Source organism: Hyperolius riggenbachi, chromosome 8 (assembly GCF_040937935.1).
Source record: "Hyperolius riggenbachi isolate aHypRig1 chromosome 8, aHypRig1.pri, whole genome shotgun sequence".
NCBI lineage: Eukaryota > Metazoa > Chordata > Amphibia > Anura > Hyperoliidae > Hyperolius > Hyperolius riggenbachi.
This window is the reverse complement of record NC_090653.1, coordinates 157,785,978-157,803,547: the sequence shown is the minus strand read 5'-3', so window position 1 is coordinate 157,803,547 and position 17,570 is coordinate 157,785,978. Positions and strand designations below refer to the sequence as shown.

Below are 17,570 nucleotides of genomic sequence, written 5' to 3'. Positions count from 1 at the left end.
TTCAGTCAGAGCACCTGATCTGCATGCTTGCTCAGGGGCTGTGGCTAAAAGTATTAGAGACACAGGATCAGCAGGCGATTCAGGCAACTGGTATTATTTTAAAAGGAAAAATCCATATCCTTCTCAGTTTAGGTTCCCTTTAAGGATTTGTAGCATAAAAACCAACTCAAATTGGCTGGGAATTTAACCCGGGTCTCACTGTGTGGTGGGCAAGTACCTTAACTGCTGTACCACAACAGTACTAACTGAAGCTGACCTAGCATTTACCATTTATGCTCAATCCAAGAGAAAAATTAGACAAGACAAATAATTTATATCACGCTTTTCTCCTGGCGGACTCAAAGCACCAGAGCTGCAGCCACTAGGGCACGCTCTATAGGCAGTAGCAGTGTTAGGAAGACTTGCCTAAGGTCTCCTACTGAATAGGTGCTGGCTTACTGAACAGACAGCCGAGATTCGAACCCTGGTCTCCTGTGTCAAAGGCAGAGCCCTTAACCATTACACCATCCAGGCACTGCTTAAAGGGGAACTGAAGTAAGAGGTATACGGAGGCTGCCATATTTATTTCCTTTTAATCAATACCAGTTGCCTGGCAGCCCTGCTGCTCTATTTCTCTGCAGTACTACCTGAATAACACCAGAAACAAGCATGCAGCTAGTCTTGTCATATCTGACTTTAAAGTCTGAAACACCTGATCTGCTGCATGCTTGTTCAGGGGCTATGGCTAATAGTATTAGAGGCAGAGGATCAGCAGGGCTGCCAGGCAACTGGTATTGCTTAAAAGGAAATAAACATGGCAGCCTCCATATACCTCTCTCTTCAGTTCCCCTTTAAGGATCTAAGCCAGCACCTATTCAGTAGGAGACCTTAGGCAAGTCTTCCTAACACTGCTACTGCCTATAGAGCGTGCCCTAGTGGCTGCAGCTCTGGTGCTCTTGAGTCCGCCAGGAGAAAAGCGTGATATAAATGTTATTTGTCTTGTCTAATTTTTCTCTTGGATTGAGCATAAATGGTAAATGCTAGGCCAGCTTCAGTTAGTACTGTTGTGGTACAGCGGTTAAGGTACTTGCCCACCACACAGTGAGACCCGGGTTCAATTCCCAGCCACGGTATGTAAGCTGGCTTTTAAAATAGTATAATTCCCTGGCAGATGAGACCCTCCTCCCTCCGGGAGGAGGGAGGGAGGGTTCGCGAACCGAAAATCGGAGGTTCGCGACATCTCTATTGCTTACATGGTTCTTTAAATACTAGATTTTGTGTCAAAGGAGGGAGGGGGGTGGTGCCAAGCGTGCATGGTGAGCTGTCCTGGTGCTCACTGCTCCACCCCACCCCCCCACCCCCTCATTCTCCTTTCTGCCTCCTCCTGTAGCTGTAATTGCTCCATTGCCCTGTCTTCTGGATGTAACAGAATTGTGACGTTGCACGCATAACTCTCCTGGCCGGGGTTTCATACTGTGATACGTGTGCTGGCAGAGGTTGCGTGCAACCCAGCCAGAAGGCGGCAATGCTTCCTGACCCAGCTATCCAAAAGACGGGGCCATGGAGCAATTACAGCAATTACATATCAGGACAGCTCACCATGCATGCCTGTTCCCCACGTTCCTCATCTGTTTTTGGCAGTAATATGAAGAAAAAGGTGCACAGGACCAACCACAGCAGGCTTCCCTGGAGTGCTCCAAGCCCAAAAACAGTTCCACCAGACCAGTTATTTGAAGAGATAAGCAGCTGGGCACATCCAGTAAAAACACGCCTTTATTAGAACAGATTAAAATCAATTTCAAAGTGACGGCATCAGTCTACCAGGAGAAAGAGCGACAAATGTGAAGATGTCAACAGCTGTTTCGCACTCAACTGTAGAGTGCTTCCTCAGGACAAAAGAGCCCCCCGTAGTCACCCCTTAAATAGTGTACTCACTTATTTGCAAATCGATGCGGGAGGACGCCAGACCCAGCACACCATCAAAACGCCGCACCAGCACTTCCTGGACGCCAACTGCGTTCCAGGAGGCAGAAGCGGCGTCCCCGGAAGCGGTCACCCGCAGCAAAGGACCAATCAAGGCTCAGGGTCCAGAGCGTACCAAGCTCCGACCCTAGTTTGTGGCCAAACCCGCCCAGCTATGCACCCGCCCCCTACAGATCTCTAGTGACGTGTACACTCAGCAGAGATCTGCGCCTATCACCCTCCAGAGTGCACGAGATGCTGTGCAAAGAAGCAACGCCCCCTGCACATCACGGAAGTGAAGGCGTCCATAGTTACTGTTACTGCCTGCAGGGAAATTGACAGCATAAGCTGTCTACATGCGGGGAATATTACAGACACCAATCTGCACCACTCTTAGGGCGCAACAGGCATCAAACAAGAACGGGTATCACCCAAGCTATGAAGGACGACAGTGTAAACTGTCCATGCTGCACAGGGACCTATAAAATTATTTACCTGACCAATCTCGTCTAGGTGCGCTGCCGCTGGCCTCCCCCCCCCCCCCCCCCCCCCCCCCCCACACACACACACACACACACACACACAGATCAATTTCCTAAAAAACACAAAAGGTGAAAAAAAGGGAGTATGATTAAAAACACAATAGGCTTCTGCCTCCTGGAACGCAGTTGGCATCCAGGAAGTGCAGGTGCAGCATTTTGATGGTGTGCTGGGTCTGGCGTCCTCCCGCATCGATTTGCAAATAAGTGAGTACACGATTTAAGGGGTGACTACGGGGGGGCTCTTTTGTCCTGAGGAAGCACTCTACAGTTGAGTGCGAAACAGCTGTTGACATCTTCACATGTTTGTCCCTCTTTCTCCTGGTAGACTGGTGCCGTCACTTTGAAATTGATTTTAATCTGTTCTAATAAAGGCGTGTTTTTACTGGATGTGCCCAGCTGCTCTCATCTCTTCAAGTAACTCATCTGTTTTTGGACTCTTGTCCTTTAAATAACAAGCGACACCCATGCTAACCTAGAAATAAAAAACACATATATAAGTAGATAAATACTAGTTCTACTTGCATAACAGATGTATTGTGCTATCCATGTAATGATTCCTGTGAATTTTATAAAGGAAAAGCAGAAAATCCTACTCTGCCAAGCTAATGCTGACATCCTATCCTCCCTCACTCTTGTTTTCCTCCCTTCTCTTGCTTATTGTGTATTCATTAGCTGCCCTCCCAGAGTCTTCAGACACACCCACTAAGGTGTATACTAGGCACTGCAGTAACTTTTTTTTTTTTTATTTACACATCACCTCAGCCTCGCTTGTAAACACGAGTAATCAGAGGATGTTTCTCATAAGCAGCTACGCAAGGAAATAAATGGAAGAGGAGGAATATATAATAGATAAAAAGAACTCCCAGCATTAGGGCCAGTGCTCCTAAAGTATGTGAAAACTACAAACCATAACCGCAGAAAGTTTTTTTTTGAATGCAGGATTAGGATCTTTATCACTTAATACACTCAGACCAGTTGCTGTTGAAATTTGATTTTTATGGTGACATTACCGCTTTAAAGCAGACTTGCCTCGCCATCAGTACCTCTCAGAAGCTTACCATTTTTTTCTAACAGTTCCTTCCAGTTCTGACAAGATCTTGTCAGACTTGTCACTCCAGAAGCTGAAAACTTCAGGGCCCTTTTCCATTGTATCAGTTGCTGTCAGTTATAACTGAAAGGACAACTGATGTGCAGGGTAATGCCCATGTTTCCCTGTGGCCCAAGCAATATTACTGGTTAATGGTGTGCTGACCCAGAAGCTGTTATAACCGTATGGCATATAAATATGATAACCGTATGGCATATAAAAAGTAGGAAAACATGGTTTTTATTGAATATTATATCAGGGTTTTATACGGATAACATTATCTCTAGTTCAGATTTGTCCAGCTTTCTCCCTGCAGGGAACTTGTAAGCCCTGTGTTTAACCCTTTGAATGCTGTTCTAGTAAAAAAAAAAAAAAAACCCGGTGGTAGTATATAATATGCTGTAAATAATCTTTTTTAGCAAAGAAGAAATGCTGGGTTTCATTCTGCTTTAAAGTGCCCATACAATCTCTTTTCCTTGGCATCTTTTTACTGCGAATCTGTCAGCGATCAATGCCCCCACATTGTCACCCGACTGTAATTTTGATAAATTTCCATCTGAAATCGATTGTACCAGACAGACATTCTAGCTTGAATGAGGGCCAGCACCTCAGAGATTGTAAGTGGCCCCCTAGGTCTCCCCTCAATCTAATAGTGCTTCCCCGGGGCCTCTACAGGGTACTCACTGCAGCAGAGCAAACTTGCTTGTCTGGCCAGCATGCTTCCTCCAGTTTGTCGTTTTCGTCGTCATGCTCGCCAGCACACGTTCTCTGTGACCTGGCACCATGTAACTTAAGTACATACATGTTGCCAGCTCACGGAGAATGGGCGCCAGCGGCGATGACGGAACCGTGCACGATCGGGGTCAGCATTGTTTTGGAAATACAAAAGTGTTTCTTACTATAAAAGAGGGTGAAGTAGAAATGTTGAGTGTCCACATATACTGTATGTTCAGTGCTCTATCCAAAATGATGTTTAAATGACAGGAATTCTGTAGCTTCGGGATTGCTTTAATACATTTAGCAGCTTCTGCTTGACTTTTATTCAACAAAGCATTATCTGACTTTTCTACTCCTGTTGTGTTTTTCATGTCAGTGTTTTGTTTTGGCAATGACTTCTGGGCAAATGTGGAATCACATTCGGGGACCTCCGTATGCTCACAAGAACCCACATACAGGCCAAGTGGTAAATATGTACAGTTACTACCATTACTAATGGGTGGGCTCTATGCATTTATATTTACTAGGTGTGTTGTAGCATGCTTTCAACAGATGAATTACTATAATTTTGTGTTCTCACTTTTTTTCTTGTATGTGTTTACTGCAGAATTACATACATGGAAGCAGCCAAGCACAGTTTGTGGCAGAAACGCACATTGTACTCTTGTTCAGTATCCTTTTTTCTTTGGTTTAAACTTAAGCGTGTATGCATTTGTGTCAGGTAAGGCACCAAGTTTGCATTCCTGACAACTACCAAAAGCTCCTTGAAGGTTCATGTTCTATGGCCCTTCTACTCAGGTTTTGGATCACTGCACATTCAAGTGATGATCCAGTTTGTGTTCATGAGCACAATCGAGCTGGCTTCTTATTTATTCTGCCCTAGGAAAAATCCTCTCTCGCTCCTCATCTACGGGCTGATTCAGATGACTGCTGGCGTCCATCCTCGTCGTTTACCGCCGAGATCCACCATGTCCCACGTTGAGATGAATAGAAGTCTTCATCTCTATGCATTTAAAGTTGGCTGTGCAAGTGCCAGGGTCAATCAAACCTTCTGAGATGCATGTATCTTCTAGTGTCCCCTAGGGGCTTGAGCCCTTTTTACACAGTAGCTGGAAGTACCTTTCAGACTTTGCTGATCAGAACTTGCAACAGTGCCACTCTATCACTTGTATACATTTTCAGTAAAGCTTGTTTATGCCTTAAATGTTTGCATTTAGATGGTGGTGTAACTTTAGGTATGGTCCTTTTACATGAAGCTGCCACATCTGACATGGATATTGGAAAACGAAAAAGTAAGTGTTTAATCTTGAGGTAATTGGATTTTTTTTACAGAACTGCAGAAAATGTCCTTAAAGCAAACCTATCACCTCTTAAAATATGCATTTCATACAACCATGCATACTTATAATATTCTTTTGTCAAAGCCATCCAATTTCAGGAAATAAATTCATTTTAGTTTGATTCAGTTTTCAGATCTTCTGTGTCTGAAATCCATGAGGTTTTCCATCACTTCAATTTGATTTGACAATTTTTCAAGTTGCATAATTATGCATAAACTTGGAATACTTTGTATCTCATTTACCATCTTTATCTGCCTTTCCTCCTGTTGTTGTTATAACAACTTTTCATGGTCAACACCTATTCAATAGGGGCATGTGATCCCCCAACAATCCACTGGCCCACACATGCAACAATACGTGAGGTATGTATTGAAATGTCCCTGTGGTCTGTTTGATATGGGAACAAAGGAATCTAAGGATAAAGCAACTCTTGGTGTGATGCACTGGTACAGTGTGGCTTCATTGGTTAGAGGTGGTGATCATGAAACATCCATTTTACACTTGTATTTCCTCCAGGAGGGTCTTAGTCCCCTCAGTGCTACAGAGAACCCTTGCTACCAGTAATTGCCACAGGAAGTGCAAATACAAAATGCTGTTAACAGAAAGTGGATGTTTCTCCACTTGTCCTCCAGGATGGCCACAGGAGAGATTACTGAGAAACGCATACCTGCTTAGGTAGGACGATAGTCTGCAGGACCTTTGCTTATAATGGCCAAGTCCTGTCTCAAAAGGACTACCACTCTTTTGAGACAGGACAAGATAGCAGTTTGCCCATGTAGCAGCCCAACATTTTTGTTCCACAGAGGCTCTAGCTCTCTCCCTTGGCCCAGGATACAGACAATTAAAGTGTATTGTAGAATCGCAATAATTCAGTTTTAAGTGAACATTTGTGGTTACCCACAATGCATTGCTACTGAATATGCAAATTATCTCTTTATACCCCTGTAAGCCAGGCTAGCATCCAGAACCACTGGTGTATAGCAAGCCTATAGCTTTAAATTTTACACAGCCACATCAACCCCACGTGTAGCCAGCCTGTTTCTGAATTTTGGTCCTCCGTACATGGCAGGGTTTGATATGGCTGTATGGGATAGGGCTGGGAGCAGTAAAACAGAGTAACCAAGCAGCTCGGGGTGACCCAAACCACTAGGAATGTATAGGGGGATAACAGAGACCGAAAAGCCCTCCTACTAAAAAGCAATGCTTGGTGTGATTTACCTTCTGAAAATCCCACCAAGCTTTGCTTTTTTTTCTTAAGCAGGAGGGCCCCAGCGTCAACTGATTGTTTCCGTATTGTCATGATGTGGGTACGAGTGCGCGATTAGGTGAATGACTGTCACGATGTATTGGATCTTAAAGATCCATGAAGACTCCCACTCAGTGCTGCTATCATTTGAACTCTGGTTCACACTGGTCATGTAACGTCGCGTGTTCTTGTGGGCAGTAAGATGTATTAGGGAACACTTGTTGTTGGGTGATGTCCCTGTGATCCATCTTTCTGGTTTTTCAGGTAAGTATTCGGCTTAAGATCCTGTGCCTGCTGAGAAGGTTTGCCCTGGAGTTCAGGAAACCCTTTGTGACGTCTTCAGGGATTCTAAATCCAACTCTGTAGGAAAAAAAAAAAGCGTTGCAGGGCCAGCATTACTGCCATTAACTACCTGAAACTTGAGGTCTGCTGAGCTGAAAGAGGACCCCACTGATTTATGTCTTTGAATGGACAATACATTTGAGCCTCGGCAGCATGGTGGCGTAGTGGTTAGCACTCTCGTCTTGCAGCGCTGGGTCCCCGGTTCGAATCCCAGCCAGGGCACTATCTGCACAGAGTTTATATGTTCTTACCATGTCTGACTTGGTTTCCTCCAGGCACTCCGGTTTAAAATACTTATAGATAAGCTTGCCCCTAAAAAATTGGCCCTTGACTACATACATACATACATACATACATACATACATACATACATACATACATACATACATACATACATACATACATACATACATACACTATACGATACATAGACATATAACTATGGTAGGGATTAGATTGTGAGCCCCTCTGAGGGACAGTTAAGTGACCACAATATACTCTGTACATCACTGTGGATGATTCCTGTGCTACATAAATACATAATCATAATATAATGATAATAAAAGCCTCCTCATCCCCAAATGTTGGTGTCTTTGGTGTTGAGAGCGAGCTTTCTCTGAGACCAAAATGGATCTGGTTGAGTTGGAATGTGAGGTCCACCAAACATTGCACATGATTCACAAAGCTTTTTCACCTGTTTTCACCTTATTTATGTTACATTTTTAAGCTCTCAAGGAGCAAAAATCTAATATAATTAAGCAAAGAAAAGTAATATTGAAATGAATTTAATCAGCAAAACTAACTGAGTGATTGTTTATTTTTAGCAATTAGGTGATAAGTATTTTATGATGAGTGTCTCTGGGGCCATTGTACTGCTGAGGTGATAGAGGTAATCAGCACCTGGCAGGAAGAAATCTCTTAGAGGGCCACCGGATCAGAGGAAAGAATGTGAAACACCTGGTTCCTGAGTTTGGAAATCCTTCCCCAGGAAAAAAATATATTGACATGGTGGAGTCTATCTGGTAATCCAGGAAAGTGCTATTTCCGCAGGTACCAGATTAGACTTCATTTCACCAGCCACTCTAGGAGCGATGGTTAACAAAGACAATAGTCTGTCAGATAAGAGTTTAACTTTTTTTGAGGTTCAGGATCCTGCTGGATGCACCTGAAGTACAAAAAAGTGAGCATAAAATCCCAGGTTTCTGTGATCTGGAGGAACTTCATTTTGCTATTGTGGCTTGGGTCAACACCAACTTTCTGGTAAGATTAATTATGCAGTTGCCTTTGTCCCATTTGTGTACACGATTTGTTATAGTTGAACTTATTATTCTGTGGTGCTAAGCATAGTTGCCTGATGCAATCTTCAGGGTTGTTTTATACATGTGGAACGTGCTGTTTTTTGGCAAAAGAAAGTTACTAGTATACATGTGAAAGCAATGACAGTGGGTAGAGGTGTACAAATGATTAATTTGTGTTCCTGCAGTAACCGTGCATTCGATTCCCTAGTTTATATCATTAGATACATTTTCCAGCTTATGTGGATATGGAACTTATTTCGTCATAGAACCCGGTGCAAGGAAAAGGGATGTTCAATCAGTAAGATTTACCATACTTTAGGGCTTTACCTTTTATCCATTTCCCTTTATTTATTCTTTTCTCACCTTCTCTTCTACTAGGCTCCACATTAAAATGCCATTATGTGATCTAAATGTTAACTATTTTTTTCTTCAGCAAATGTTTATTACTTTCTTATCTCAAAACTTGTTTTTTTTTTTTGTTTTTTACTAGTAATGTGTATGGCTGGAATGGGACTGGTGGTGCTATTCTTCAGCTGGCTGCTGTCTGTGTTCAGATCCAAATACCATGGCTACCCATACAGGTAAAGATGTAGTTGTTGGCCTAGAACATTTAGAAACTCTGCAGTCAAATACCTTTGCTGTATTTTCTTTTGTATTATATGTATTTATTTTCTTTCGGAGTCCTGAAATATTTTTTTTATGTTCATACACCGGGACCGTCTGTGTCAGTAATCCCCAACCTCTGCCTATGGTTAAAAACCCCATTAGAATAAAAAAGTGTAATTTGGCTGTAAATTCACTGTCACATGATTGCTGCAGACAGCTATTTCCTGACCACTATCTCTGTGTATGGAGTGGTTTGGTGTCATAGGATGCTATGTCACTAGCTTGGGATGCAGCCCTAATTCTGCAGCGCTGGAAGACAACCAAGAGAATAGCAGGCAATACATTTCAAAAATGCATTTAGCAATGGTACTATCAAAATAAACTAGGTGCACTTTTTATTTCAGTAAGATGATAAATCTTATAAAAAAGCAGACACAAGAAACCTTCATTTACACATAGCTTAATCCTTTTTCTACCACTTATCTCAGATGGGATGAAGGTATGGGATTTTTGATTCCAACTCCTTGTCTAGCTTAAAGGATCCTCATTGTAATTACTACCTACTTTAATTGATTGTCTTCTAATATAAAGATATAACAACCTGTCAGGTCTCTTTCTTCCAAAACCTCCTAGAGCCCTGTGTCTGCTGGTGCTTAGCCCACACTCCCTTGTAGAAAAGGGCTGTAGCGCTATCTCAAGAAGAGGAAACACAAAGAACCTTTTCTGCAAGGGCGGCGCTAGTTGCCAGCAGACACGGGGCTCCGGGAGGGATTTGGAAGAAAATCAGTCGCATTCTTGATCGGAAGCCTTTTGGAGGTCTACACTTGATGCAACTTTCTATCAGATTACCCATCAATCTGGAAAATTGCATTGTGTGTACATCGCATAAAAAGTATGTCCTTTCCTGGGAACAAAAAATTAATTTCCTATAATTTTTTGAACATTTTGTTATATACCTAGTTTTTGTTGTGTGAAATCATGAAGAAATTGTTGTCCTGGTAGTTTGGTTGGGACTGTGCAGGAATTAATTGACTTATAAACGCTAAACTTACGAATTACCCGCCCATATGAATGGCCCCAAATGCTAGATTTTGATTCTGTGGTAACAAATCGAAAAAAATATTTACAAAAAGACCTTGCTGTTTTTGAGAAAATAGATTTTTAAAACAAAATTTAAAATGACATTTTGCTGTTGTACACTTATACTATATAGAGAGTTCTGTGTTCTGCATGCACACTTTAAAATGCACCTGTTATCCAGTGCTGGGACCCTTCTGGAATTTAGCGGACGCACTGCATAAGCGAAATTGGCACATTGTGATCATCACTAGGACAGGAGGGGGAGGTGGCACATAAGGGGATACTGAAGGAACAGAGGTGATACAGAGGGGGACACTGTAGGCACAGGGGTCAGAAATAGTGTTTCAACTTATGGACAGATTCAGGTTAAAAACGAGTCTACAGTCCCTATCTCATTCGTTAACCAGGGACTACCTGTATATCCTACTGGTGCTGCTGCTGTAGTATTCTGGTGTGATGTGGACAGTCTTAGGGCTGGTAGCCGCCTGCAGCAGCGTCTTGTTTCAAATGCTTTTTTCTGCTAGCGTGCAGAAAAGCATGTTTGCTTTCGGCGGCAATTTCCGGAAGGGTGGCGGTAAATGATCCTGAAAGCAAATTGCTTCCAGGATCTGCTAAGCACTCGGCAGACTATCTCAAAAATTGAGATCAAAGCACGGCGTTTGCACACATGCCGGTTAGCAATCGTACTGAAGACTGTCCCATCATCTGAAAGGACAGTGTTAAACGATGAGCACTGAGGCCGCCATTTTTACCTCCCTAGCGGTATGACTATTTCCGGATTTTAGGGTCTTTATAAAACTTTTCAGACTCTAAAATTGGGTAAAAAAAAAAAAATCATGGCGCCAGAGCCTCTGCAGCAGCCCCTGCTCTGACTCCCCTCCCTGAATTCTAGCGCTGCAATTTTACCTCTGTCCTCTTGGTGGCGCTGTAATTCTCTGGTGAGATCGTTGTCATGGAAAAGTTATTCAGAGCCTTCGTGGACAGGAAGGAGAACGGCTATAGACGTCTGTAGCCCAGGGGGGGAGGTGAGTAAAAGCTCCCGCTGCGAGCTATACTCTGCATAGAGCTCCCAGCAGCTAGCCTGAGTATAGCTCGGGATTACCGCCAGGGAAGTTAAGTGTACCAGAGACGTTATAAAAAGACTTGAGTTCCTTGCTGTCTCGGCATGCCTCCATTCAGCTGCAATCAGCCCCGGTAACTGGCTAAGTCGTGTCAGTCAGGGTCTTCTGTACATGACGCGACTTTGCCAGTTACCGGTGCTGATTGCGACTGAATGGAGGCATGCTGGAGGACAGCGAGGGTCTCAGTGGTGCTTATAGCGCTGGAGGAAGGCCCGGATAACTATCAAATCCTTTTTTTTTTTTTTTTTTTTTTTTTTTAGTCTCTGGTTTCCTTTAGGGCTCTTTCACTCTAAGACGTTGTGTTTGATGCGATGTTAAGGTCGCATAACGTGCCCCTAATGCAACGCATGTTAGCTTTGAAGTTGGACTTTACATTGCACTGCGTTATGCGTCTCTTGATGCGTATGATGCATACTTTTTGACGCATAGGGGTCGAACGAAAACGGCGCATGCGGCACATTTAAAAAAAACAAAACATTACTGAGCATGTGCAAACAGTCTAACGCAGCCAAGTACGAGTATAACACACAGCATGCTGCACTTTCATTTAACGTGCTGTGTTATACTCAAACGCAACGTGTGCACTGTGAACTAGTCCATTGATTTTTCATTGCAGTGAGCTGGGCTGCGTTACAGGCTGCTGTAACGTGGGACTTTAACGTCCTACTGTGAAAGCAGCCTTAACGTTGCAGAACCGTCTGTGTGAACAGCCCTTATTCCTACTGCTTATAACATGTCCCTGTGGGAGTAAGTTCAGCTTCCAATATAACCCTTTTACTTCACTAAGCAGTGTCTCTGGTTACTGTTGGTAAAAGCACGCATTACCTTGTGACCACATGTAATCTGTTCAACAGGAAACTTAAACCGTCTCTATTTTTTTTTCTCCTTAGTTTCCTCATGTCCTAGAAGAAACGGCAATCAATGCTGAATGGGTGACAGTGAAGACATTGGAGTGGTCCAGGCTACTTCTCTTAAATGCTTGCTGATAGAGATTTATGGTAGATGGTGCCATTGAGGACACTCTCTCCTACAAGATTTATTTTGAATGAGATTTTATTTTGTTGGTAACTGTGTACCAAAGACTTGATGCAGTGCCTTAGTCTAATGCAGTGAGGTCTACCTACTCTTTATTTCAGGCTACAGGTAAAGAAAACCTCTTCATACTTCCAACACCTTTCCAGTTATTGCCAAGACTGAAACACAACCAGTCAACTGCTTCAGGGTTGTGTTGTACACCGCTCCTCTGCCGAGTGCCAAAACACATACAGCACAGTTATCCTCACCAAACACTTGGTGTAGAATGTTTCATCTTTATATTCCTTGTATAATGGATTTGAAATGCTTGGGGAATTTTATTGTTCATATAGATGTGTTTTTGTAAAGAATAGAAATTTTACATTTGTCGAGTGATTTCTATCTCTGCATTTCCTCTTCAGCTACAGAACATTGTGCAGTGCTAGCTTTCGCTGAAAACAGTAACTGTTAGGCAAAAAATTGTATTAACTTTGTTGCCTTTCACTGAAAGATATAGCTTTTGAAGGCTTGCATTTTATAACTGTTAAGATTAAACCATTCCATCGTTTTCATTCATCTGGTTACATAAAGAACTATCCTTAAAAGTGAAATTTAGGCCTAATAAAGAGAATTCATAAGTCGGGGAGTGCTTTTTATGGGGCAAAATTCATTTTTAACCAGTGTTCCACATAATTAAAAGCACAAAACATGAAATGTTTGGATACATCTGTCGTTTGAACATATTATGTATGTAGAAAGACTACAAGCAGTTTATGATAAACCTCTTTTTGTATAAGTATGGCACAGTCATGAAAGGTACACTTCAGGGTTTGTTAAGTAGATATGTATCATTTCAGCATAGTTGCTTAGGGTGCTAGGTTTTGTCTATGTGGTTCACTTTTATTTAATCTCATGGCTATGTGGTGCTGATTTCTTCAGCGTGTTTGGTGTTCGTTCTGCCTTCCTTTTGCCTCTCTTTTACTGTTGCAGTCTTTCGACTCCTAACTCTCCTTCCTTTTTCCTAATGCCTAAAAGTACCTCTTATCGATGCCTAATACTTCTCATTATCTTTGTTTTGGCTTCAGCACTGGCACCGAATAAATTATCACTCTGATCAATGATCTGGCCTCAAGGAAGCCCAGTGCCAGTACCCAGTTCACTTTTGCTTACGTTCTGTGGCCTAGTACACATCACACTGTGATGGTCAGGCAGCAGAAGGTTAAAGGTGCTCCAACACTGGCAGGTGGCCAGCATTATTCGACCATCAGGTAGGTCCCTCTGTGATTGAACCTGATCAAAAAGGGATCTGTTGCTCCTAGTGTATTGCATACAGATTTCCAATAAATCTAGAGGTGCCTGCTGGCTCACAGGTCTCCCCCATGTATTGTTTGACACTCAGCCTCATGGTGAGTGTGGAAGCTTGGCCCTTCTCTCTGCTGGTGTACCTCCTCCTATCACTGCTGGGGTGCGCATGTATGGGTCCCTGCACATGCCATCAGGTAATGTGGTACAGGTGCCCAGCTGTGATGTACAGAAGATGCGGGACACTGCAGAAGTCACCAGTGGAGAGGTGAGCTAAGCACCACTTCCATTCTCGCCATGGCCTGGGGTGTTGCACATGGGAGGAGACCAGTCAGTCATTGGGAAATTGAATGCTGCTGCCAACTTTCCATTATGCCAGATTGATTTTATGCTGCAAATCGATTGAAATTACAACTGGTTGGCCACCTTACAGCATCAATCTCTAGCAGATTTGATGGAATCTGCTGGACATTGCTGTCACAAATAAAGTAATTTATGGTTCTCTTTTTTTAGTTTTCCTCATTCTGTGAATACCTGGGGAATGCCATCTGTGTCTGAACCATCTTCAGAAGCCTTTTGCCTTAAAGCTATTTATGTATTAGTAACAGTTCAGCACGACCTTCTTTGGATACCTCATCCAAGATAATGGCACCCAGTGCACTGGTCTTTCATGAGTGATGAGACATATAATGGTATGACAAGACCTTGCGTGGGAAGCTAGAAGCTCCACTCGTATATTTGTCAATATGAGCCGTGTCAACCCCCTCCCCCTTAGACTTTTGTGTGAGTTCAGTGCATTCTCTGTATGTTTCCAAGCTATGCAACATTTTAAATTATGTGCTTTCCAGAAAGTGATATGGCTCATTTTTTTTCACAATCTTTGTCATTGAATGTTTTCGGTTATGCAATTGACAACTTACACAAAGTGCCTGATGCGTGTATGGCTTCAAAGGTTGTACTTGTGCAACTGCCCTATTTTGGTACTGTTTTTAGATCTTCTTTAAACTCAAATTTAAAAACCAAACAAATGGTGGTATTTTGCAATCGTGCAAAGTGTAAGCGTGGCTGTCTAGTTATGCTGTGCTTTGAGTTTTGGTCCCATTTGGATTTAGTGTAAAATGTCATGTTTGAGTATAACTACTGTATTTTCACGTTTATCTCCTAAGCTTTTTGTACTTCATTTCAACCCTATAAATTAAAGTTCACGTAATATGAATGACTAACACTACAGTTGTACTTGGGCTTATTTTTTAAATCGATGCAAATTGAAAATGGTGATCTCACCAACAGCAATGTCTCATTTTGCAGTGAATGAAGTCAGAATATTACTTTATTAAGATGATATAAATATTTTGCAGGAGTAAATGAAAATGATTTACCTACAGGAATTAAAGAGGAACTTAAACAAAGGATTGAACTTTATTCAATTTCTGGAATAGATCAGGGGAGTCTGTATGGCTGATATTGTGGTGAAACCCCTCCCACAGTGTGATGTCATGACAAAGGTCCTGAGGCAGGGGTCACATTTGTCTTTCAGTTTCTACACTTTTCAGAAAACTGAAAGACAAGTGTGACCTCTACCTTACAACCGCTAATGTTATTTATAGAGAAAACTGACAAATTGCGCAAGATGTTAGTTTTTTTTTTTCTGCGTGCGAAATCTGCATTCAAGTGTGATCATTGATTAACATGAGTTCTCAGTTGAAAACCGTTTTTCTGTGCAGAAAACGCGCACGAAAGCTGACAAGTGTGACCGCTGCCTTAAAGTTTGCTTTCTGTGAACCTTATTGCGTTGTGGGAAATAACTGCTTTTTCCAACTGCTAAGCAAGCAATATCTCCCTCTGCATAGAACGCTCTGTAAATGACCCTTCCGTACAGATCACTGGGCAGAACTAAAGGTGTTGCTACTTGTGATAAATTTCAGAATGTAAATCAGGGAGAGGAGAGACTTTACAATGGGCAAACACTGACTAAATAATCTGTAAATGTATATTGTAAAAAAAAAAAAAGCAATTTTATTCATTGTTGTTTTAACTACAGTTCCTCTTTAAAGTGAAATTTTATTTTTGAAGGGAAATTTCACCAGTTTTCCATTGCACCTGAAAAACCTACTTGCCAGATTTCAGGATGTGCAGCTTCCGATGTGGACATCTAGCCGCTGTGCTCTTCCGGAAACAGTATCTGTACTGGATGTACTGCAGTACGTTGCCACTTCACTACAACTGTGCAGACAGATCCTGCCCCAAGAAGTGTGAACATATGTGCCACCCACTCTACTGCTGGAAGATTAATGTGGATGGATGCTTATTTGAGGGCATTGCCCATTACCAATGGGCTGTCCCTTTTTAATATTTCCCAATCTTGCGTTAGCCTAATCATATGGTACTTATCTAGCAAGTGGAAATCTTGCACCAAATGGCGATTTATAAGAAATAAATGAAAAATCATTATCTCTTAAGTGAAGCCAATAACTCATCCAAGTACCCAAGTGCAGCAATTATTCACTCCCCTTCCTGCAGCCCAGTATTCCCCCTCCCCCACCAATTTCCTTGTTAATTGTTGTGACCAGGGCTTTCAGACCTGTATTTTCTTGGCATTTCCTTTATCAAGAAAGTGACACTACTGGGTTAATTGCTGCAAATGTCAATGCCACTAATAGTACACACATTTCTCAATGTCCTCAGTGCTGCCCATGACTGGTTAATAAGTCGACCCCTATACTTTTTAGTGAGTTCTATGTAGAAGTGAGGAGGCAGCACACCACTGGCTTTGCTAATTAACCGTTTATGCCGCCCGGACGTGACGCTCACAGCTGGGCGGCTGCTCTGCTGCGGTGCCGCGCTTCGGCGCGCTCCCGTGCCCCCGTGGTATCCCCCGGTAGCCCTGGGATCAGTGAACGGGGCTTCAGTCTTTCTGCATGTAAAAATTTCTGCATCCCCCCTTGTGCTCCCACTTAGCGAGAAGCACAAGGAGGGAAAAACAATTCAAGGTGGCCAAATAGTAAATCTACATATTTTTTACATTACAATTTACACATAATCTAAAAATTAACTTTATTTCCCACACCAAAATATTACCCAAATAAAAAATTTTAATGGAAAAAAAAAATTACAACAAAAAAAAGACATAAATAGTTACCTAAGGGTCTGAACTTTTTAAATATGCATTTGAAGCGGGTATGTAACGGTCAGTCGACCGCACGTCACCGATGGCACCAACTCCTGCCCTGCTAGGCTGCGGAAGGGCAGGTGGTAGTCTAATACAAGCCGGGTCAGTGTAGGTCTCAGTAAGGTACAACAGGGCGAGACAGAGAATGGTCTAAAACAAGCCGGGTCAAACACTGGTATCAGATGGCTGCGGTACAAGGGACAAGACAGAGAGTGGTCTTTATACAAGCCGGGTCAAACACTGGTATCAGATGGCTGCGGTACAAGGGACAAGACAGAGAGTGGTCTTTATACAAGCCGGGTCAAACACTGGTATCAGATAAGTGGATCAGGCCTGGGACTGAGTCACAGCAGCCAGAGCCCAGGCTGAACTAGCCAAGAGTCACGCTGGGACTCAGCAACCAGAAGCTAGCTGGGTACACTAGTAACACTGGAGCAAGCTAAACACTAACCTACAAGCGGCAAAATACACGCTATAACAGGTGTGCAGCCGCGTTCCGGAAATCCTTATAAAGCCTCCGCAAGCGTCATTTCCGCTGCGTCAGACGCGTACGTTCCGTTGCGTCATTTCCGGAAGACCTGCCGCCTCCTCCCATAGGTCGGACGCGTACGTCCTGCGCGTCCTCCGGAACGCACGCCTCTGCCTGCAGCCGCAGGCTGAGACGGCGTGGAACGCAAGCCGGAAGAGCCCGGCTCGTCGCAGGCACGAAGGGCAGGTTGTATTGTTACACTACCCCCCCTCCGAGGAGTGCCCTCCGGGCACTCT

At 43.0% G+C, this 17,570-nt stretch overlaps 1 protein-coding gene across 1 annotated transcript in view; it reads left to right on the top strand.

Moving 5' to 3' along the window:
• Positions 1–14,861, top strand: part of MAGT1 (magnesium transporter 1) — a 44,824-nt gene extending 29,963 nt beyond the window's left edge. Inside the window, exons 6-10 of the mRNA XM_068247595.1 lie at positions 4,664–4,753; positions 4,895–4,958; positions 5,505–5,579; positions 9,004–9,094; positions 12,211–14,861. Of these exons, the coding sequence (XP_068103696.1) occupies positions 4,664–4,753; positions 4,895–4,958; positions 5,505–5,579; positions 9,004–9,094; positions 12,211–12,226 (336 nt within the window). The 3' untranslated portion in view covers positions 12,227–14,861. The remainder of the gene's footprint in view (positions 1–4,663; positions 4,754–4,894; positions 4,959–5,504; positions 5,580–9,003; positions 9,095–12,210) is intronic.
• The last annotated feature ends 2,709 nt before the right edge of the window (positions 14,862–17,570 follow it).